Source organism: Mustela erminea, chromosome 10 (genome assembly GCF_009829155.1).
Source record: "Mustela erminea isolate mMusErm1 chromosome 10, mMusErm1.Pri, whole genome shotgun sequence".
Lineage (NCBI taxonomy): Eukaryota > Metazoa > Chordata > Mammalia > Carnivora > Mustelidae > Mustela > Mustela erminea.
In genome coordinates, this window is record NC_045623.1 from 77983010 (window position 1) to 78005594 (window position 22585).

At 60.2% G+C, this 22585-nt stretch overlaps 2 protein-coding genes across 2 annotated transcripts in view; one reads left to right on the forward strand and one right to left on the reverse strand.

Moving 5' to 3' along the window:
* Positions 1–813: 813 nt before the first annotated feature.
* On the reverse strand, positions 814–21617 carry FOXO6 (forkhead box O6). The gene is made up of 2 exons (XM_032302931.1): positions 20715–21617; positions 814–3172 (listed from the first exon to the last, which is right to left on the reverse strand). Exons 1-2 carry the CDS (start codon positions 21126–21128, stop codon positions 1907–1909), a joined length of 1680 nt encoding a protein of 559 aa, XP_032158822.1. The 5' UTR covers positions 21129–21617; the 3' UTR covers positions 814–1906.
* LOC116568220 (translation initiation factor IF-2) overlaps positions 21127–22585 on the forward strand; it is a 110280-nt gene continuing 108821 nt past the window's right edge. The window contains exon 1 of the mRNA XM_032303741.1: positions 21127–21520. Coding sequence (XP_032159632.1) covers positions 21127–21520 — 394 coding nt within the window. The remainder of the gene's footprint in view (positions 21521–22585) is intronic.

Below are 22585 nucleotides of genomic sequence, written 5' to 3' on the forward strand. Positions count from 1 at the left end.
GGTTCTGGAACCCACACCATCTTGACTCCCGGCCTCTCAACAATGCCATTCCTTCGCCCTCTGAATCCCTCCCCCTTCCCAATGCCAACTCACCCTTCAAGACTCAGCTGAGACAGCACCCCCTCCAGGTACCTTCCCTGGGAAGGGTGCAGCATGTCATTTATTCCCCCAGTAGCCAGGCTCCACCATTCATTACAGCTCTGATGCATAATTGCCTGTTTATCCACCTGTGTCCCCTGTGAGCTTCTAAGTTCCTTGAAGGCAGAGGTTGTGTCTCTGTTGCCCTCTCTGGCAGCCCCAATGCTTGGTGCAAGACCTTGACACTTAAAGGTGCTCATGAAATCTTCCATGGATGAATGAATGAATGAGTACAGGGCCGAGCAGTTCACATACGTTTTCTTATTTACTCCTCCGCAGAAATCCAAGCAATGGGTGCTACTACCCTGTGGTCTAGACCAGGAAAGTAAGACATTGATAACTTGCGCATGGGCGAAGAGCTAGCAAGTGGCAGGGAATGGATTCAAAGAGAAGTCTGTGTGCCTTCCAAGGTCTCCCTTCCCTTATCCCACCCTGCCTTCCCAAGGCATTTTCCCTTTCTGACCCTGTTTTCTCATCTGCACAATGGGAATGAAAATCATACCTAAGGCAGGACCTGACACTAGCAGGTTCTCAGTGAATATCTGTGCCATCTCTCCGAACCTCTAGGCTTATGTATTCAGAACAGAATTTCCCACAAACCAGAAACTTCCTGCAATGCATATGCTCACAGAAACAGGTGCAGAACTCCACACGGGCACATCGCCAGCGTCCAGAACTCAGTAGGCGCTTAACCAATGTGTGTGAGCAGACAGGCATCAGGGAATGCCGACAGGGACTCAGACACAAAGCCACAATAGGGACGCAGGCACAGGGACACCCTACGATCCCTGCCAATGACCCTCCTCAGCCACCACCACCACCCCTGCTAGCCCAAGGCGCGGGAAATATTTAAAACAATTTTATTCATGAAAATATGCTGTACAATGCACTCTACACGGCCTCGACACGGCACACACGCACACGCACACGCTGACGGCACGGCCACGGTACACTGCCTACGATATGCGCCGGGGACGCCGCGCCCATAGCCCGCCCCGACCGGACACTTATAAATACGGGAGAGGAGGCAGGACTGGAACGGAGAAAAAGGGGTGTCAGTTTGGGGGTAGATCCGGAGCTGAGGCCTGCTGGAGAGGCTGAGACCAGTACTGGGGGGGGGGGGGTAGAAAGGGGGATTAACTCCAACCTGAGAGGAGAGGAGGAGCTAGGGCCTGCCAGGATAGGAAGGAGGGGCTGAACCATGGGATGGAGGGCTCTATGGGGGGTTTTGGGCCGAAGGAAAACAGCTCAGGGTGAACAGCCAACAGGTAGGTGTGCTTCCGGGAGGGGGTTCCTGGCTTGGGGTGGGTGAGGCTAAGACCAGTGGGAAGGTGTCAGCTGGGAATCAGATCCGGAGTCCGGGGTGGGTGATCCATAGCGGTGAGGGCGTCTGCAACTTGATGGTTCGGAGACGCCCCCAGCCCCATGCCACACATCCTGGTTAGAATCCCCGACCACCGACCACCGACCACCGCAGCTCACCTGGCTCCTCCCTACTCCCACCCGGCCTGGAATTCCCCCAGACCTCCTGCCCTGGGGGGCAGGAGGAGCGGGTCTCAGGAGTTGGATCAGGAATGGCAGCGCCCCGGCCCCGCCCTACCACTTCCCTCCAGCGGTCAGCCTCTGAGGGACGTCTCTAGCAGGCCTGGGGCTGTCTCCCGGATCCTCCCGTGGAGCTGGAATCGGGGATGGGGCCCAGGGAATCAGGACGGGAAGACAGAAGCCCCTTGGGGGCGGGGCGGGGCACTGGGGGCGCGGGAGGCGGCCCTCAGCCCGGCACCCAGCTCTGGTTGGGGGGCGGAGCCCCGGCCAGGCCGGGCGGCGGCGGAGGCAGGGCAGAGTCGAAGTTGAAGTCCATTTCGTCGCTGTCCATGAAATCGTTGAGGATGATGGACTCGACGTCACACTCGAGGCTCCCGCTGAACATGTCGAGGTCCAGGTCGGCGGGGAAGCGGTCGGGCGCGGCCCCCAGCGGCCCGGCGGCCGCCGCCGCGTATGGCCCCGGCAGCGCGTCCAGCAGGAGGCCCCCGGGCGGGGCCCCGAAGGCTGCCGCGTGGCTCGGCGGCGCCAGGCCCGCGGCGCCCGCCTCGCCGGGCAGCGTCATAAGGCTGATGGGGTGGGCTAAGGCACTGCGCGAGGGCACCGGCGGCGCGTACGGGGCCGCGCCCTTGCCGGGGTAGGCGGCGGCCGCGCCCGCCAGCGCCAGCTCCCCCGGCGCACCCAGCACCGGGCCAGGCCTGGGTGCGGGCGGCGGCGGCAGCAGCGCGGGCAGCGCCCCCGGGCGGAAGGGCGCGGCGGCCGGCGCGAAGCTGGCCTGCTTGTTCTCCTGGATGGTCTGCATGGGCAGGCGGCGCAGAGCGCCCAGCGCCGGCGGCCCGAAGCCCCCGCCCCCGCCCCCGCCGTAGGCGCTGCTTTTGCAGCCGCCAAAGTAGGCGGGCGTCCCCGCCCGGGCCCGAGGCCCGTACGCGTCCTGCGCGCCGTCCATCAGGGCTTCGGGCAGCCCCGCGCCGCCGCCGTGCAGGCCCAGCGGGCCCCCCAGCTCGGCCAGGCGGGGCAGCTCCCCGGGGCAGCGCGCTCCTAGCGCAGGTGACAGCGCGCTCGCGGGGCTCGGGTACATGAGCGGCGACGACGGTGCCAGGGCCTCCAGGGCCTCGTCGTCCTCCAATTCGGCCGCCTCCCCGAGCAGGGGTCTCCCGCCGCCGCGGAAGTCTGCCCACGCCTCGTAGTCGTCGCTGGCGTGCGAGGCCGGGCTGGTGGCCCACTTGGCCGCGGCAGGCACGGGCCCCGGGGCTGGCGCGCCCGGGGGACTGTCATCGGGGCTTCGCTCAGGTGCCTGCAGCTGCTTCTTCTTGCTCGCCTTGCCCTTGATGCGCAGGAACTTGGCCCCGTTGTCCATGGACACGGCCCGCCGCCGAGGGGTCTTGCCTGTCTTCCCGCCCTCGGGGTTCAGCATCCACCAGGAGCTCTTGCCTGTGCCCTCATTCTGCACGCGGATGAAACGGGTGTGCAGCGACAGGTTATGCCGGATGGAGTTCTGTGGCCAGAGAGAAGGACATGGGTGGTGGGGGGGGGGGGGGGAAGCGAGGAGGCCATTAGAAAAGAGGAGGAAGTGATTGGAAAGAGGAGAGGGGAATAAAAAGGTGAGAGAGGAGGAGGGAGAAGGGCCAGAAGGGGGAATGGGAGGAAACAGAAAATGATGAAGGGTGAATGGGGTAAAGAGCGGGAGAACAGGTGTTAAGTACCAGGTTGGACAGGAAGACCCACCTTCTACCCCAGAACCTCACCACTCTTCCCTCTCCCCGGCACCCCTTCCCCCCATAACACACACCGCCCAGAGGGAGGGGCTAGGGCTTTGGGCCTGGCCTCTCCCCAGGAGGCCTGGCAGAAGCCTGAGGGCTACTCTTAAAGAACTACAGCAAGGCCCCCTCTCCCCAGCTCAGCCAAGCCCCGCCTGGGGCTAGCCAGGCTGCCAGGGCCCCCCAGCAGATTATGTAAGGGCTCATGCCGCCGCGTGGCTCATTTGTCTGCCCCCTCCCTCCCCAGCCTGGCATGGCGCCAGGAGCCCGAAAACCCAGGGCTCCAGAAATCAATCTCGCGGTGACTGATTAAGCCCTGTTTAGAACTAATTGCTCTTTCGTGTGTGGGGAGAATAAATTACCTGCTTTAATTTCGTGTCTTTAAAATGCAACTGCAGGTAGAGAAGACTGTTAACCCTTTGCTGGGAGGGCCTGGCCAGGGGTAGCAGAAAAGGCTGGGGGTCCCTAAGGTGGGTAGAGGCCTGGAACTCTTCCGAAATTTCCCCCAACTCTCCTGAGCTCCTGGGAACCCTAGCAGCCTAGATTCCCAGCAAGCCCCTCAGAGCACATCCATCAGCCATGGGGGACCTCAGACCCCACCTGTGTTCAGTGTCCACTTTCAGGCCAGCCCAGCTCTCCCGCCTGCCCTCCCTTCCTGACCACCTGGAGCAGAGGAGCTCTGCCCCCAAGCCCCTTTCTGGTAGAAGCTTCACAAAGTTGCCACACATCAGGTGGCCTGATCCCCATTTCCAACAAGAAGACCAGGGCTCAGAGAGGTCAAGTGGCTCGCCCAGGGCAGCCCAGTGCCTTCTGCTGTCACTCGGTACCTTCCTGGGCTCCACCCCTGCCACCCATGCACACACTCTCTTCTAAATTTCTGCCGTGCTAGTCTCTAAAGCTCCCCACGTCACAGCGCACTTTTGCCAAAAAGGTGGGGAGGGGTGGCGGGGCACAGCTCCCACGACCTGCCAGGGCTCTTGACTCAATCTCCTTGAGCCTCAGTGCCTCAGTGAACGCCTCTGACCAAAATGGGCCTGGTTCAGTAACCACCCCAGAAAGCTGTTAGGTCACTGCGTGAGGCAATGTGTGCGGGCACGTGGTTGGTGACTGTACGGGGTGCTCCTAAACCCTGGTTAAAGGCCTCTCTCTGGCCAGAAGACCACACTTCGAGATCACCCCCCGGACCTGCTTTTTCTCTGCCTCCTTAATACCATGTTCTGGGTATAACTGCGCTAGGCACCAGCCGTCTGGGAAGCTGGCATTACCCCGTCTCACTGCACCAGGGAACAGAGGCCCGGAGGCATGATGTAATTTGCCCAGAGTCCCACAGGCAGCACATGTCAGATAGCACCCCAGACCTAACTCAGCTCATGGACCTACTCCTAACCTATTTGTCTGCCCAGCTCATAACCACTGGTCAGTGAGGGCCCTCTCTCCTGCTTCCTTCCCGTCGGTCTCCAGGAGGAGGGGTCCTTCCTGCTGCCTCCCTCACACTCCCAGCTCCAGGTACTGGCCTGACTGTTCAGGCACCCCACCCGCTCCCTATGGCTGCCACTTTCTGGTCTGGGGAGGTGACAGCTCCAAGGCTCCTCCCAGCGTTGCCCTGCCTGGCTTCTCCTGGGGCCCCTCGAAGAGGGGAGCTAGACCCCCAGGGAGTGGTGCTCCCTCCAGTAGATACCCCCTTCCCACTCCTGCCCTTGCACCTGGCTCCCCAGCCCCTCCTGCACACCTGTGTTCAGAGGCCTCAGGGGCCTCAGTTCTCCCCCAGGGGGCTGTCTGGCTTCTCAGAGGCTCCGCCTCCCAGCTTCTCCAGCTGGAGGTGGGTCAGGCAACACCTCTTTAGCGGTGTCACTGTGTGCCAGCCTGGTTCTGGGGCTGGGGGTGGGGGTGGGGGAGAGGAGAAGGACATCACCAAGTGTCAGCACCCACTCAGTACCTGCTTGTTCAGCCAGAAGGTATCATAAGTCTTTGATCTCATGTATTCTCTCCAGCTCCATACAACCCAGGGATTGTAAGCCCTGTCTCCAGATGAGGAGAGTAAGGCTCAGAGTGGTTCAGTAAGCTGCCAGTCCCACCGTTCAGATGGCAGAGGCGGGTACCGATTTCAGGTTCCTCTCACCCGGAGTCCAAAGGACATCACATTCCACCACGGCCGAGAGAACCGAGTCAGGGAATTTCCAAAGAATCTTAGGAAGCCAGGACTCTGGTGCTTCTCAAACTTTCCATGTAAACTATCCCTAGAAGCTGGCAGCATAAGAAGCCTGGGGGCATGCCTCAAGGTCAAAATTTCCTATTAAGTCTTGTGCTTCATTTTTAGCATTCAGGGGGATTTTGCGTTGCAAAATTGCATCTGAGTTTTCTGAACAGACAAATCATGTTTTTCATGTTTTTCCATGTTTCCATGTTTTTGTACCAAGAGCGCCCGCTCTGGGCCTGTGAAGGTTTGCACTCTTCCCCACTCTGTTCCCTGCCTGGCCAGGTACCCCTGGGACCCGGAGCCCCCAGCCTGATACCACTGCTGGTCTGACCCAGAAAGGATGGACTTGCCCAAGGTCACCTAGGACCTGGTAGCAGAGAGGGGTTTGAGCACTGGCCTCCTGACCCCTGGCTTGGTGCTCTTCTCACCCCACCAAGCCTCACCTGGGGAGGCCTGTTCATCTCTCCGGGCCTGTCTCCCCGCTTGGGTACTGATGAGAAGTGCCAGCTGTACTCCATGACCTTTTCAATCTGACACTGTAAGTTCTTGAACTCATCCAGTCCACAGGTTTTCAAACTTTTTTTTTTTTAAATATTTTTATTTATTTATTTGAGAGACAGGGAGAGAGAGCGCCAGCAGTGGGGAGGGGCAGAGGGAAAGGGATGGGCAAGGAGCCCCATGATGCTGGGCTCCATCCCAGGACCCTGGGATCAAGACCTGAGCCAAAGGCAGACGCTTCACTGAGCCACCCAGGCGTCCCAAACTTTTTTTTTTTTTTTAATAGTAGAACTCTTTGCAAATGGAATCTAATGCAAAAGGGAGTGTTCCAGACTCAAGCCATCAGGAGCAGGACCGGCTCACACCCCTGGCACTCTCGCAGAAAACCAGGCCCCGGTGGAAGGATGCTGCAGGCCAGGTGGAAGGGACTGTGGACGGGACGTCTGGAGGTCTGGAACACCTTGCCCAGGGTCACCTGGAGAGGGAGCCCAGAGCTAGCTAAGGACCTAGGCCTTTGCCTGTGGAGCCAGGCTGGGCACCAGCTGTGTACCTGGGCTGTGGCCCCTGAGGGCAGTCCAGGCCCTGAAGCCCAGTCTGGCTCCTCAGAGCCCAGCCACCTGGTACCACTCAGAGCTCCCAGCCAAGATCCAGAGGCAAGCACAGATCACAGCTCACCCACAGGGCCTCCTGGGAGGCCAGAGGCCACGGAGGAGGTGAGGGAGGCAGAGGAGGGAGATGCCTCTGCCAGGCAGCAGTAACCAGGGCTCCCTCTTAGAGTCGCCTAGCAACCCGCCACCACAGCCACAGCCCTGGCATGCCCAGGCTCCCCTGTGCCCGGAGCTGGGCCCAGCTTCTGGGGCCTCCCGCCTCCCACACCTCCACGCAGGGCTGGGTCAGGTTAACAGGGAGGTCGGGCCTCCCTGATTTGGGAGGGAGGCCATCTCAGGGCAGAGGGAAGGCACAGTTGACTGCATCCACGCCCATCCCACTCTCCCTTGGAACCCGGGATAGAGAGCCTGGGCCCCCTGGGGCCTCACCCGCCTGGGAGAGGAGCTGGTACAGGGGAAAGCGCATAGGCTCTGGTGTTGGACCTGGATTTCAGTTTGGGCTCCCAGCACCCCACGAACTGTGCAACTCTGGGGCAACATGCCTTGAACCTCTGTGTCCTCAAAGACCTAACTGCTTCCACGCTTGCCTCCCTACAGCCGTCTCCCACCCAACAGTCTCACCCACCAAATAGCTTGGGTTACATCCAGGCCTGCCCAGAAACGCTCTGATGCACCCCATCTCAGAGCAAAGAATGACAGCCTTGCCATAACCTGCAAGAGCCTCCATGACCTCTCCGTCTCCTCCCCTAAGCCTGATCTGCTTGATTCCTTTCTCCTGTTCCTTGAAACTGCTAGGCACGGTCCAGCCCTGGGGCCTCTGTCTCAAGGGAATACTGTTCGCCCAGATACCCCCATCCATCTCTCATCTCTTTCAAGTCCACGTGCAGATAGAATCTTTTGCCTGGAGGCCCATCGTGACCACTCTAACCCTTTGCTCCTCCTCTCTGCCATTTCCTGACCCCCCGACCTGCGCTCAATTTTTTTAGAGCAATAATCACTTTCTTAATCAATAGATAGTTCATATGCATACATTAAACAATTACTATGTAAGTTATATATAAATATATAATTTATTTAGAGTCTGTATTTATTATTTATTGTTTGTTGCCCTTCACATTAGCATATATGCTTCAGGAGGGATTTTTGTCGATAACCTACGTGTTGACCATACCCCGTGTGTGTGATGCGTTCCTGGCATTTAGTAAATGTTCACTGAATGAAGGAATGAGCGAGTGAGAGTGGAGGGGGTAATACTGTGTTGCAGGGAGAATTAAAGGAAACTGGGCAGAGAGAAGGGGACACAGGCAGAATGAGAGACAAGCATGGGTGGAACAAGTCAGGAACAGCCTGACCCACAGAGGGAAGCACAGAGGAGGGTCAGGGCTTCCGTGAGAAATGAGGGACAGCCTCAGGGGGTGGCCGTGCCCCTGCTTCCCCCACTCCAGGGCCCCTCCCCCCTCCCTCCCTCTGGCCAGACAGACTTGAGTCATCTGGGGCTTGCTGGGGCTGAGGTCTCAGAGAGCCTGTCCCACCGGGGCCAGAAGACACACCAGGAGCCCCAGCGGGGAGAGAACCACTTCAGCCGTGCTGCGGGTGTCCCCCCCCGCACGGACAGGGTCTGACCCACCTGGTGCGGGCAGCTCATCGATCCAGCAGGACGCCCTCATTTATTCCCAGGACACCCTTCGCCCACGAGTAGTAATGCATTCCTCTGACAGCACAGCCCCATTTATCCAGCACCCCAGTCCCATTTATCCAGCAGGTACAACCTCATTTGCTAACAGCACTCCATTCACCTGACGGGCCCCCTCATCCATCCAGCAGGACACCCTCATTTATCCTCCAAGTCCGAGTCTCTCCTTCTGCCTGCGGTGGGCTGTGTTCTCTGCCGGGGCAACCCGCCCGGTCCGGCGGGACGTCATCTCTCCTACAAGTCCTCTTCATCCCCGGACAGGACAAGCCCATCTATCTCACAATGCAGCCTCACCTTGCCTCCGAGGACCACCTCATTCCCTGACAGTACAACCTCGTTTATCTTCCACTACAACCTCATTTCTCCTCCTCGCACAGCTCCACTCTCTGATAACTCACCCTTCTCGGATCCAGAGCCTGCCAGAGCCCCCCCGCGCAGGCGGTGCGGAGGGCGGGGGAAGAACGTGGAGACAAGAGTGGTCGCACCAGTCCAGTTCCCTGCCTACAGAGGGCTGCCTGACACGATGACTCGGACCCGTATCCACCCACACCAAAAGGGCCCACGGACTCAGGAGTTCTGCACTGCTGGGTCCAGCCAGTGCCCACCGTGACCCCACTTTCCATTCTGTCCCCTCTAGGGGTCAAAAGGGCCCCCAGGATTGATTGCCTCCAGCTCCCCAGCAGGGAAAAGATCCCACCTGATTTGATTTGCAACTTTGGCTGATTTCTGTGGCCCGGATACTCCCATCGCAGCCAATTTTAAGCTGCTAGCATGACATCACTGAGTACAGAACTGGGAAGAAGTGTGCAGGACGGGCCCTTCTGAGCCAAGGCAAGCCAGCCCGAACACACCACTGGGGTGTGCTTCAAATACCAAGGTGGGAGAAGGACACCACCTCCCCCATGCCAGACCCAGACTAGGTTCTTTAGATACAGTCCTGGTAGCCATCGTGCAAACAGGGGCCACTCTTGTCCAAAGAGGGGAAAGTGGGCTCCAGAGAGTTCAATGACACCTAAGACAACAAAGCTGGGCAGTCCTGGAGCCAGGTCTGAGTCTCAGAGCGGTTGGGCTCCAAAGCCAGAGCTCTTCCTACCCCCTCCCCTAAAGTGGCAGGGGACATGGTCCCACCCGCCTCAATGGCCACCCCCTCCCACCCGGGGTTCACAAGCCCTAGCTTCCTGGCTTTCATCAGAGGCAGGAGACCCAAGTCTTGTGTGTCCCTACCCACCACAAGTCCTATGCAACCTCCTGGCCTTCCGGACATCTGGGAAATTCCAGGACTTGTCAATTCAGTCCTAGGACCTGTACCCATCCGCCCAATCCCAAAGCTAGGTACCGACACCCCTCCAGGTTCCATCACTCTCCAAGGTTCAGCCCAGCGTCCGTCTCAGGAAGCAGGCCTTGCCTGCCCACACAAGAACCCTCCGAGGCTGTACGGCCTATCACCCCCATTCCCTTTCTGCCCACCAGGGCTCCAGCCACCCTGGATGTCTTACACTGTCTTATACAGACAGGCCTCTGCACACTCGGCTCCCACTGCCCCTCCTTCCCTCTCTGCTTGACCAGTTCTGCTGCTCCGGCAAGTCGAGCTCTGTGTCATCTTTCTATTTCCCTCTGCAAGTCCCAAAGGTAGTAGCTCCCACCTCAGTGCCATGGCAGAAATATAACCCCAAACCTGAGGACAACTGGGCACACACTGGCCTCCCCACTTGAACTTCGCAGGGAAACTCCCGGCTCACAGTTAGTCCACACATGCCACGGAGCGCTCGGCCGCCGTGAGCCTCTCTGGCCTGGCAATTCTCTGCCCTTTCTGTTCAGCAAAACCTCAGGCCAGAGCTCCAGGCCTCGCCTTCTCCCTCCTGCCTTCCCCTCCAGCTCCTGCTGCCTCTGCCACCTCCCTGCTTTTCCTCAGTGCTTCCAGACTCCTCAGGAGAATTCAGGTAAGGAAGGAAGGCAAGAAACTACCGTTTACTGAACATTCATTATGTGCTGTGCACCGTGCTGGCACCACACTTGAAATCTCACTGTCTTTTGAACAATCCTCTGCGTTGGTGTAGTGTGCCGATTTTACTGATTTTACTGAGGAGAAACTGAGGCTCCAAAAGATGAATGGGGCTGCCCAAGGTCACGTGGTGGAAGTGGTGATGTGGGAAGGAGTTCACACCCAGGGCCCTTGCCCTGCCTCCCACCTTGAGATGCCTCAAAGGAGGATCCCAGGCCAGACAGAAGCTCCAGGGGTGGGCCTGGGGTAGGAGTGGGGGTGGGGCAGTCCCCGCTGGCTCATCAAATCCTCCAAAGACTCTTTCCTCCTTCATCCAAGATTCACGGGGATCCCTAAATGCAAAGCCATCCAGAGCCCTCCCTATCACTCTTCAATCGGAGCCCTGTCCTTCCCTCTGCAAGCATCACCTCCATACACCCCTGCCCCAGGCCCTGGGAGCAGCTGCAGTGACCTCACCCCGCCCTGCCCTGGGCCCAGCTCTGGGGAGGGCCCAAGCAGCTGTGCCCCAGCCCTGTAGGCTGGCTCCTGGGGGGAAAAGAGGCAGAGTGGGCATGGCGCCAAGAGAACCATCTGCTCTCCCAGGGGCATGGCCACCCGCACAGACACTGGCCTCGCCCCCAGGGGCTGCCCTTGGCCCTCTGTCCCTATGCCAAGGGGCTCCAGGATCCCCAGGCAGCCCACCCAGACCGGGGCACCCGCCCTCATCTGCCATCTGTCTTCTGGATTCTGAGAGGTCCTTGCAGGACATGTTGGAGCATGAACGTCCCCTGAAAAATGGACAAGTGCTCAGGGTAAGCTCTGGGTGTAGAGGCCAGAGGCCAGGGCTGGGTGTGCTGAGCGCCCGCGTGCCCCAGCCCCAGCCCCAGCCCCAGCCCCAGCCTAGCTGCGCTAAGAGCCTGAGATCCCCTGGGGGGAGGGGGGCCTCCATCCCCTCACATCTGCTCAGCTGGCAGGTGCCTCTGGCAGAGGGCGAGCCCCCTTCCCCCACAGCCCCAGCTCAGGTTACAGAGAAGGCAAGGCCAGCAGAGGACAGGGGGAGGGGACAGACAGGGTGGAGGAGGCTGCAAGGCTTCCCAGAGTGGTGGGGGAGGGGAATTTCGGATCTCTAGATGGGACTCAGAGCCAGAGAGGGAAGGGCCATACCCAAGGTCACACAGCCTCCCAGTGGACAAAGAGGAGACCTCATCCAGGGGCAGGCAGCCCTGGGTTCAAGGGTGACCTTGAGCAAACCACTGCCTTCATCTGTGAAAATACGGAGCCTAAAACCTGCCTGCTAGCCTCCCAAGGCCAGGAGGAAGACTCTGTAGGCAAGAGAACGGTGGGTCAAGCTAGGGGCAGGTGGAAGCTTGGACATCCTGAAGAGCTGACACCTCAGGGACAGAACAGGAGGCCTTAAAGGAAGGACCACTTGCCCCCAACACACACACACACACACACACACACACACACACACACTAACACGAGTCAGTGTCTCTCAAGGATCAGGGCCCAGGATCCCCACCCCACACAGCAGTGGGGAAGGGCTTCCTTTCCTCTCCCAGAGCAACATACAACACAGTAAGGATGTTTGCTAGGATTTCTTGGGGACCTTATATGTAACTCTCCTGTAATTCTCACCACAAAGCTTGGGCATAAGTCCTATTATCATCCCATTTTGTAGAGGAGAAAACAGGCTCAGTTGCCCAAGGCCACACAGATGGTGAGCGGCCATTCTAGCTCCTCCCTTCTGCCTCCAGGACTCCTAACCGCACCACAGTCTCACCTCTAACATCCCTCGGGTCCCAAAGGGTCTGCATCGCACCTCAGGCCTGCTTCTCAGACTCTCTGGACTTCTACCCTCTACACACCTTCTCCCTTGTACCCCAGTGCCAGGCCCACCCTGCGTGCCCAAGCTAGTCTTGCCCCCTGTCCACACCACTTCAGAATGATCTTTCTGCCTAGATCATTCCTCAGCTTGGAGTGCCAGCTCCCTGGCCTGGTCCTCAAGACCATTCCCTTCAGTCCCCTGCTTGCTTCCCCAGCCTCAAGTTCTGCTGTGCTCTGACCAACAGAACTGGACCCCATGGGCTCCTAAAGAGTCCTGAGGGTTTGACCTCCTTTGTCTGGCTCCCCTCCCCCCACTTCCTAACACCCATTATTTGGCCTTCCCTCATGACCCTGAGCAATCTTCAATCCCCAAGTCCAATTCAGAAGACCTCATCTTATCTCCCCAGCTTGACCTGTGGGTCACTCAAGGTCAGGGAGCCAGTTTGGTTCCTCTCAGCAGCACTGTAGTGGGTGGCTGACAGGTGTAAGTCTGGACTAAAGTGAATGGAGAAAGCTGTCATCAGCCTTGGGCCTGCAGATGAGGTGAGGAAGGAGGCAGCGAACACCACAGCACATTGGTCTGGACTTGCCCTTGGGGAGCTCTGCGTGAGAGAGGGAGCCATGTGCCCCTGGAGCAATTCCTCCCCCACCCCTCAACCCCAAGACTGGAAGGCTCAGGGCCAAACTCTAAGACAGAGCAGAGAGACATGATGGGAATGGGGGGTGGTGGGGGGGGGGGAAGGCCTGGCAGGGAGTGAGGGGTGTGTGTGAGCTTGGATTGACCTGGCCTGAACACTGGGCTAGGGAAGAGTTAGCCCCAGGAGTTTTATTTCTGTCACTTACAGCAGGATACAGTAAAAGCCACTTTCCTTCTCCAGCCTTAGTTTCCTCCTAGAACAGGGAAAGTCACAGTAGCGACTTCACAGGGTGCCGCAAGAATTAGAAGAAAGCATGTGTATAATGGTAGCCCACAGCTGAATCCTGGGCTAGCATAGTTCAGTGGGGCTGATTCAAGGGTCAGAAGAGCGGAGTGATGTGGCTAGAGAAAATGATTGGGAGCAGGGGGCCAAGGCCTTGAATGTCATGCCAGGTGAGGCCCCCGGACGGGATCCTATAGGGATAGCACTGCGCTGGACACACAGGGAGCTATCGGAGAAGAGGGGCTGTGACTCTCAGGTCCTTATTGGGCCAGTTCCAGATGCTTGCTGAGTCTTTATGCCACAACGAATCCTCCTGCAGCCAAAGGCCCTCAGTGGCAGAGGGCATCTGCCCCAGCGGCCGGCTCCATCCTCTCCAACTGTGTTCTATACAGCGCGACTCCTGAGACAGGAGGGGGACGGTGCTGGGGCTGGGGAATCTGGTGTTGAAGCTGACTGCATGGCCTATAATTCTCTGGAGGACCCAAAAAGAGTGAGGAGGAGGGGAAGGGGCTCCACCGGGGCAGTCTACTTAGAGAAGAAGCTGGTCTACACTGGGAGCAGAAGGGAGGGACAATCAGGAGTCTGGGACACCACCACGAAGGCATTGGCTCAGAATCTAGGTCCATCAGTAGACAGATCTATTAAAATCAGACCCTCTGAGGGTCTGATAGAGAGGGTCTGAGATGGGAACTAGAAAACTCTTATTTAAAAGCTTCTAGGTGACTCTGATCATCAACCAGTTTTGCCAACAATGAAGGATTTGAAAATAGGCAGGAATTCTCGGAGAGATGTGGTGGGTTCCAGAATCGCCTGGGAGGTGGGCTTGTATTCAATCCACCCGAGCACCCAGTCCAGTTTCTGAGGGGTGGCCCAAGGGGTCAGTCCAAGAGTCAGGAGCTGCCTCAATGAGCATCTGACAAAGGCAGGGCGTGAGAGGTGTAAAGGTGACAAAGCGAAGGGTCCCTGAGATCACGGGCAGCGCAGAAAGCAGGAGGGAGGGGAGGGCCCGGCCAAGGCCAGCTGAGGGCCCAGGAGTCCATACAGAGCTGTCCAAGCCTGGCTGGCTCCCAGGGGGACACTGAGGAGCCCCTGAGGATTCTGGAGCATGAGAGAGCCTTGGGGCAGGAGGGCTGGTGTGCATAGGGCTGAGACCACACGGCACTGGGAGAAACAGGGGACAGACAGGTTTGTGTCTAAATCAGGCTCAGCCTCGTCCTGGCTATGCCGCCCTGGCCCAGTGACTTCACCCTTCTTGGCCTCCATTTTCTCAACTGCAAAATGGGGCTATTAACACATATCTGGCAGGGTCCAGGGAGGATGTAAAAAGAGAATGTATGTGAAGTGCCCAAAGGCCTAGCACCCAGACATTAATTCTCTTAATTCTGGTTCCCCTTCCCACAAGAGGCAACCCCCTTAGAGACCAGAGAGGTTTCTCTGCAAAGAGGGAGGCCCCAGGGGGAGGGTGTGGGAGGCCCCTCCCCCACACGCCACCTGGCCCCCCTCCCACCTCCACATATGGGTTGGGGGGTGGGAGAGGCAGCAAACAGCCAAACCCTCCCAAACAGGAGTTGGTTTCCATGGTAACCAGGGTGCCAGGAGGAAGGGGGGGCCGCTCCAGATCCAGCTGTCCCCCTGAGCACCCTACTCAGGCCCCAGAGCCTTAGTTAGTGCCCACCCAACACCCTGCACCCCCCATCTGTCTGCTCTGGGATCCCACTGAGACTGCCATGAGCACTCTCTTTATTGTGTCCGAAGTCCATTTGCCACCTGGGTATTGCCAGGGTCAGAGTAGGCATTCCCAAGCAGAAGTCCCAAGTTCAAGTCCATCCACACCTGTAATCACATGCATGCACCCCTGAGAAGTCCCATCAGTATGTTGTGCCCTGGGTCCCAACTAAGCCCTCACAGCTCCTTGAACCAGAGTGTTGTTCGGTTACAGACTTCAAAGAATCAGGGATCCAGTTAAGGCCCTTTGGACACCGATCTCATCGGGGATCAGAATGGGAAAGACTTTGCTCCAGTTCACACACACCAGATCAGGCTCCCTTAGGGGGGCTCTGTCCACCCTCAAAGGCTCTGGACTCCGCAACTCCAACGGACCCAAACAGCTGAAGCAACACACCAGGAGAGGAGCTCGGCTCCAGGGGGTTGGACCGCTGCCAGGGAGAAGGAAGGAAGTGCTAACAACTTTTAAGACCTGTCTGGCAATAGAATGGGCAGCCCCAGAGGCCAGTGTGCTCAGTCATTACGGTGTGTGAGAAGGGGACTGAGCTGGGGAGGGAGGCGTGCAAGGTAGTGTTGGGTTCCATGACTCCCCACTTCCTCTAGAGACGCGAAGTCGAATTTGGAGGTGGAAGGAGTGAGCCCCAATGCATGACCTGTCTCCCACGTACCCACCCCCTAGTTGGGAGGCAGTCTCACAGGCTGCACATAGGGAGGGGCTGCTGGTGAGCCGTCCACAAGATAAGGGAGACAGTGAGGGGGAAGAGGGGCCTCCCCTGGCTATAGCCAGTACACCTATATCCTAGAAGCTTATGGCCACACCCAGTTCATGACCACCACTGCCTCGCCCTCACAAGACCCAGACAGAGGGGCTTCCACAGCCCCCAAGACCCCGTGTGGCAGCCACCACCAGCTGCCACTTGAAGACAAGACTCTGGATTGCAAGGAACATGCCTGCACCCTTTCAAAACCCAAACACAAGCCCTATCCTCCAGCCCCAGTGGCACAGAAAAAGTTTGAGTTTGGGGGCCAGAAGGGGGTTCGATTCTCAGGGCAGACACTTCCTAAGGCTGTGACCCCAGGGCAAGTCACTTCTCCACTCCGGAAGATCGGGATGCTAATACGCGCACCCCCCCCCCCCACCCCCGCAAACATGGTGGCCAGGATGTGAAGGGATCTGCGCTGGGCTAGGGGGCGCCTCTTTCCAGGCCCTCTAGCCCTCCCAGGCCCTGCCAGAAGCCCCCAATTCCAGTCAGTCCTGAAGCTGAAGTCCTCTGGGTGTGCAGAGAGGGGGGCCCCCAACCCACAGAAAGTGGGGGCTGGGGGTGCTGAACTTTCGAACCCGCAAACCCCCCGCGCCGTTCATTACCTTAACACGAGTTAAAAATAACCGTCTCATCTCTTTAAATTAGTCTGTCTGCAATTACCGCCTGGCACGGCGCTGCCCGCCATCGTCCCGCTGGAGCGGCGCCAGGTGGCAGGCGGGGCCCTCACCCTGTCTGTCCGTCTGTCTGTCTGCCTGCCTCCCCATCCCTCCTTCTCCCCGCAGCTACCCCAGGGGCCTCCCCGCGACCCAGACTCCGGCGCTCCCCAAGTGGCGCAGGGAGGGGGCCGGGCCTGGGGCTGGCTGGCGGGAGCTCGGGGGCCGGCGGAGAGCAAGGGGACTGGGGTGGGGGCTCCGGAGCAGGGCGGCGGGGGAGGGGCGCCGGGAGGCCCGGGAAGCCGGAAGGGCCCGCAGCGCGCCAGCGCTCGTGGGTGGGTGTGAGCAGGTGGCCGTGGGAGTCTGCCGGGCGTGCCAGCAACTGTGCCAGGAGCGGCTGGCACGGGCTCGTGCCCAGGAGGCGGGCAGCTGCCAGCCCCCCGCTCGTGCGCGGCGGGGGGTGAGGACACCCCCCAACCGGGGCTCACACCGCCTCCACCCGCACCCCCACCAACCCTTGGGGCTGGGGATCCCCGGAGGACAAAGAAGGAGGAGGGAGCCCTGCTGGAGCAAGCTGGAGGGAGGAGAGAAGGGGGAGCCCTCTGCACTCACATCCACTGTTCAGCCTGGCTGTCAGAGGACCCTCCTCTTGACCTCTGACTCAGTCCCTCCTACCACCGCACCTAAGACCTGCTGCCCAGCTTGGGCCAGATGGGGGTAGCACCCTCCCTCCAGATCCCATCCCCCAACCGCAGAGCTGCTCCAGGCCCTGAGGGAGAAGGGAAGTCCCCATCCACTGTGCTCCTCCCCCACCAAGCCTGGGGACAGGAATGGGAGGTGCCCAGGCCTGGCCTGGGAGCTCCCAGGGGAGCTGGCAGCCAGGAAACACAAAAGCAGGCAGAATAACTCCAGGGGCGCTAAGTGGAAGGAGCACCAGGACCCAGAGCAGTCTGGAAGGCTTCCTGGAGGAGTCCTGTTGCTAGGCAAGGTGGGGCTGGAGCATCTGGGAGGAAGTGGGAGGCTCTACCTGGATGTCTGACCTCCACACTTTTAGGACACCGAAGAGGGAGGGGAACCTCCTGTCTCTCGGCCCTCACCCAGGGCCTGGAGACCCTCTGTTCTAAGAGAAACACTAGCAGCCTCTTCGGCGACGGTGGAGTTCCCAGCACCAAGGCCAGGCTTGAGGCTGTTGGGGGTCCTGCACCTGCTGCTGATCTGGCCTCCTCCTGTTCCCATCAGCAGCACCTCTGACTACCTCCCCGGGTCCCAGGTGGGACTACAGGGTGAAAGCCAAGCACCTGGGCCCTTCCTGATCTGGCCCACTCCCATTCCCATGCCACCTCCCTGCCATTCCTAGGTGCCGCCCAACCCTCTCGTCTCCTACAGTTCTGCCTCCTTGCCCTTGCATCTCCAGTCAATGTCCCTTGAGAGACTTTCTCACACATTCGGCCCCCAATGAAGACAGCCCAGATCAAGTGCCACCTTCTCTGGGAGAGTTTGCCTGGGCTCCCAGGGGATCTAACCCGCCTTCCCTGTACCTCCCCCACCTCCGGCCCTTCCTGGCTGTAAAACACACAGCCTGGGTGTGGAGCCCTGATGCCTCCTGAAGGCAGGTCTGAGGCCTTCCCCTTTGGTCCCCCACCCTCCCTCTAACACAGGGCTCTCGGTATATCCCAGGGATTCAGGTCCACACTTATGTGGGGGAGGGGAGGGAGGAAGGAACAATGGGCCCCAGCCCCAGGCCTGGCCCCAGAGGTATACCACAGCCTCCACACCCTCTGCTAAAGCACGGGCTGGCTGGGGCTGGGGCTGGTCCCTCCACCAGTTCTCTGGAGGGACTGAATGGGAATGGGGGCAGGGGTAGGAATGAGAAAAGAAAAAGGACTGGGGGTGGGGTAGAATGGGAAAGGCCAGAGGTCCCTCTGAGCAGCCCTCCTCTAGTGTCTGGGTGGTCTCAGCCAGGCCCTGGGACGGGAGCCCAAGCCTCAGGCTCCCTCTCCAAGGCCCCAGCCCAGGACCAGCCAGGGCACCTTCCTTCCTGAGCCAGGTGCAGGGAGAACTAGTGTGTCCCCAGCAGTGTGGTACAGTGGAAACCACCTCCAAGGGGCAGGCAGGAGACGGGGGGCCATCGCCCAGCATCTGCAGCTCACCAACAACCTGAGGAGTTCCATCCCCTTCTGGGGCCTCAGGCTCCCTGTTGTCCGAGAAATGAAGTCCGGGGACTAAATTATCTCCAAGCACGTTCCCAGTCACATTCTAGGATTTAGACCTACCCCTGTTCAAAAGCTGTCTGTGTCCCCCTCCCACACCCAGTGCCAGCAGGATACTATTCCAGAGGCTGTGTGGGGCCTCGGAGGGAGACACACCTGGATTGGAGTCCAGCTCTCCCATCTACTGACTGTGCGACCTTGGGCAGTTCACTCCTCCACTCTGCGCCTCAGTGCCCAGCTCTGTGAACGGTGACAGTGAAACCTACCTCAAGAACTGCTGAGAGCATTAAGGAGACAACTGGCACAGATGCTGAAGGTGGCTGACACCAGGCCCCTGGCAGCCCCTGGATGCCCTGGCTTGGCCCTGAGACCTTCATGACCTGCAGTTCTCCCTCAGCTTCTGGTCTCACATCTTCTCTTGCCATCTTCCCCCACCATTCCTGGTCCCTCAACCTCAAGTGGGGCTCCACCCCCTACAGGAAGCCCTCCTGGCTTACTCTGGCCCACAGTACCCTCCCCAGCCTCTCCACCCTCTGCACCAGCCACCGGTTCCTTCACACTCTCACCAGACATTCACCCATGGCTCCTCGGTGCCAGGATCTATGCTGGGTGCCATGGGCACGGAGACTGCTCTGCCACTGCCACTGTCTTCTAATGGTTGGGTGGGGAGGGGAAATGCGACAGGACACAAAAGACTGAGCCCTATCACAGGCAAGGAGAGGACCAGGGGAGAGGAAGTCCTTAGCTAGCTAAAAAGGGTCAGGGAAGTCTTCCTGGAAGAGGCATCTGAACTTGTGATCTTGAAGACAAGAAATACATCTACAGGGAGAAGTGAAAGGTGGGAGAGTGTGTGCGGACAGGGACGGGGGTGGGAGCATATCCCAAGGGCAGTACCCACTTAGGAGGAATAAGTGTTCTCAGTGGGAGCTGAACCAAGAAGATGGGAGACTCACGGGTGCTCCTCCAACCTGTACCTCCACCCTGTAGTGGCCAGAGAGAGCCAGAGAAGATGCCAGCATGAAGCCTGAGAGCCATGGGCCACCAGGTCAGAGTGCTGTGGCCCCTACAATGCAAACCACTGGACAACCAGAGCTGCTCATGTCTACCAGCCTCCCCTCCTCCTCTGGCACCCCTCCTTCGGCTGACCTGTCTGCAGCCACTACCAGGCACTGCTCCCTCCCTCCATGTAGGCATGCCTCCCTTGCAGAGACCCCTCTCCCATAGGAAGCCTAACAGCTCCCAGGCCCTAGGCACAGACCCCTCCCTCTCCCCCAAACCTCCTCCTCCTCCTGCAAAGGCATCGACTATCCCCATTCCCCAACGAGATGGTCAGAGGAGGGTCTGGAGGCCACAATCCAGTCAAGCCCTTGTCCTCTCCCAAGATGGCTCCCCCCTTTCCACTGGATGGCACTGAGGCCTCCCTAGGGTGCCCCTGCCCCTCCCCTCCCCCCAAATGCATCTGGGCTCAAAAAGCCAGGGAAATGGAAGCCAGACAGCCTAGGGTGGGAAGAGACAGATCCCCAGCCCTCAATAGCCTGCCTTCATACCGGCAGAGGTCATCCCCAGCCCACCATGCTGATCCAGGGAAAGGGGGACAGCAGCTGCCCCACGGAGAACTCAGATTCCAGGTCATCTGACCAGTTCCCCACCCCAGCCTGGCTGGTGCCCTAGGGTGAACTCTTGGCACCACAGGAAGAAGGGTTCAGGGTTGCACTCCTTGCCCTGGGGCCAGCTCCAGGGAAGGTAGTGGGAAAGATCTGGGGAGAAGGCAGGCACTGGCCCCAGGCCATTATTCCAGCTCTTTAAGAAGGGTGCCCGGGTGAAGAGGGTAAAACAAGAGTAACACACAAAGCAAACTCGCGGGGTCTCAGAGGGGGCCCCTAATATCCGAGGTCTCCCAGTCGGTTCCTCTGCCACGCCGCCGTGGACAGGGTGGGGGTGTCCCTCGGAGGTGCCTCAAAGTGGCAGTCCCTTGTCACCTCACCAGACCTCCCACCCTGCATCCAGAGCACGCACACAGCTGCTCCCAGCACGCCCCCGCCTGTCTGCGGGCCGGCCCCACTCCCCAGGCACACACTCTGTGACCCCTAGGGGTGCCCCAGGGCCTCCCTCCCGACGGCTCGTCGGGGCCCCGGACGCACCTCGCAGCCCCAGGAAGCCCTAGCCGGCGACCCCAGCCCCCCTCCCCAGCCGGACGCTCCCACCTTCCAGCCGGCCGAGCTGTTGCTGTCGCCTTTATCCTTGAAGTAGGGCACGTAACGGACCATCCAGTCGTAGATCTGCGAGAGCGTGAGTCGCTTGTCCGGGGCGCTCTCAATGGCTTTGGTGATGAGGTCGGCGTAGGACAGGTTCCCCCACGCGTTCCGCCGGGAGCTCTTCGCTTTCCGCAGCGGTCCGACCTCCGCGCCCAGCGGCGGCGCTGGGGCCATCGCCGGGGCCGTCGCCCGGCGCTCCGGCCCGCAGTCCTCGGCGCCCTCTGCCACCCCTGAACCCAGCGCTCCGTCCTCGTCGCCGGCCAAGTCGGGCTGCGGCAGGGGCCAGGTACACGAGCGCGGCCGGCTCTGCGGCGCGAAGTCCGGGTCCACGTCCACCTGATGCGCTCGCAGCTTCGCAGCCATGGTCCCGCCCGGCTCGGGCGAGGAGGGGAGGGAGACTCCGCGGAGGGTGGGCGGGCGGCTCCGGGATCTGCGCGCCCCGGGGAGGCCCGCGGGAGGGGTCCCTGGCGGCGCCGGCTCAACCGCGGGGCGCCATGGGCCGGGACGCGGAGACAGGGGGCTGGACGCGCTGGGAATCCCGAAGGGAGGGAAAGATGGGGGCAGCGAGGGAGCGGCGGCCCCGGAGCCCGGCGGGCACACACCTCGCCCAGCTCCGCTTCTAGCACCTGCCGCCTGCTTGCGCCTGCAGCCACCACCGCCACCGTCGCTGCCGCCGCTCCCCCGGCGCCGGCCCCGCGCGCGGGCCCCGCTCTCCCGGGACGAGGCCGGATTGCACCATGCCGGAGCCCGAGCCCGTGCCGGAGCCCGCGCCACCGCCGCCGCCGCCGCCCCGTGAATGCCGCCGCCGCCGCCGCTCCGGCTCCAGCGCCAGCTCCCGCGCCTGCCGCGCTCAGCGCCGGCTGCACCTCGGGATGGGCGGGGGACGGGGAGGGGGCGGGCCCGGCGCGGGAGGGGGCGGGGCGTGCCCGCCCGCGGCCACGGAATCCTCTGCCTGCCCGGGTGCCCCGCCTGCGGGCTGGGGGTTGGGGCGCGGGGCTCCCTGCTCCGGGCGACCCCGCCGCAGCCCCTGTGCGCAACAGCGCCGCCTACGGAGCAGGGGAGGAGAGGCGGGAGCGACCCCGCCCCCTGCTCGGCTCTGGGGGAGGGGGATGCGGGGGCGGGGCCCGATCTCTCTCATTGGTCCGCAGCCGAGCTGTCCCGCCCACGGACTCGGCAGGATCCCTCCCAGAAGCGCGTCAGCGGGTTATTGTTACAACCCGGGGTTTCCCGGGGCAACGGGGAAGGGGCGGGGCTCAGAGCATTTGGCTCCGCCTACCACTCCCGAGGGGGGCGTGTCCCGCCCCCTGATTCTAGACCCCTGGGTTTCCAATCTTTGAAACCTGATAGGGCGGATGATCCAGCTCTCCTTTGTGCCCTGGACTGGGCTGGGGAAAGGGAAGGGATCAAGAATATCAGAGTTTGGGGCCACATTGGCCACAACTGCAGCTTCTCCATCTGCAGATGGGTTCTTCATGGGCTCTTAGGGGACCTGTGGATATAGTTTTAGAGCCTTGGTTCTTAAAGTTTAACGTGTAACAGAATCAACCTGGAGAGCTTGTTAAAACATTGCTGGGCCCCAGCCCAGTAAGTCTAGGTTGGGGCTGAAGACTTTTCTAACAAGTTCCCAGGTGATGCGCCCAGGACCACACTTTACAGACCAGTTTCATACGCTCAGGGAGGCTTTTGCAGCGGCTGTTGAACAAGCTCTTGCCCCAGAGTTCATCCTGTTTGGGGAGAAACTTCTCATTTATCTAACAGATGAGGATCTTTAATGCACGAGGCACTGTTCAGACCACTGCAACAGGAGTGGCAGGTGACAG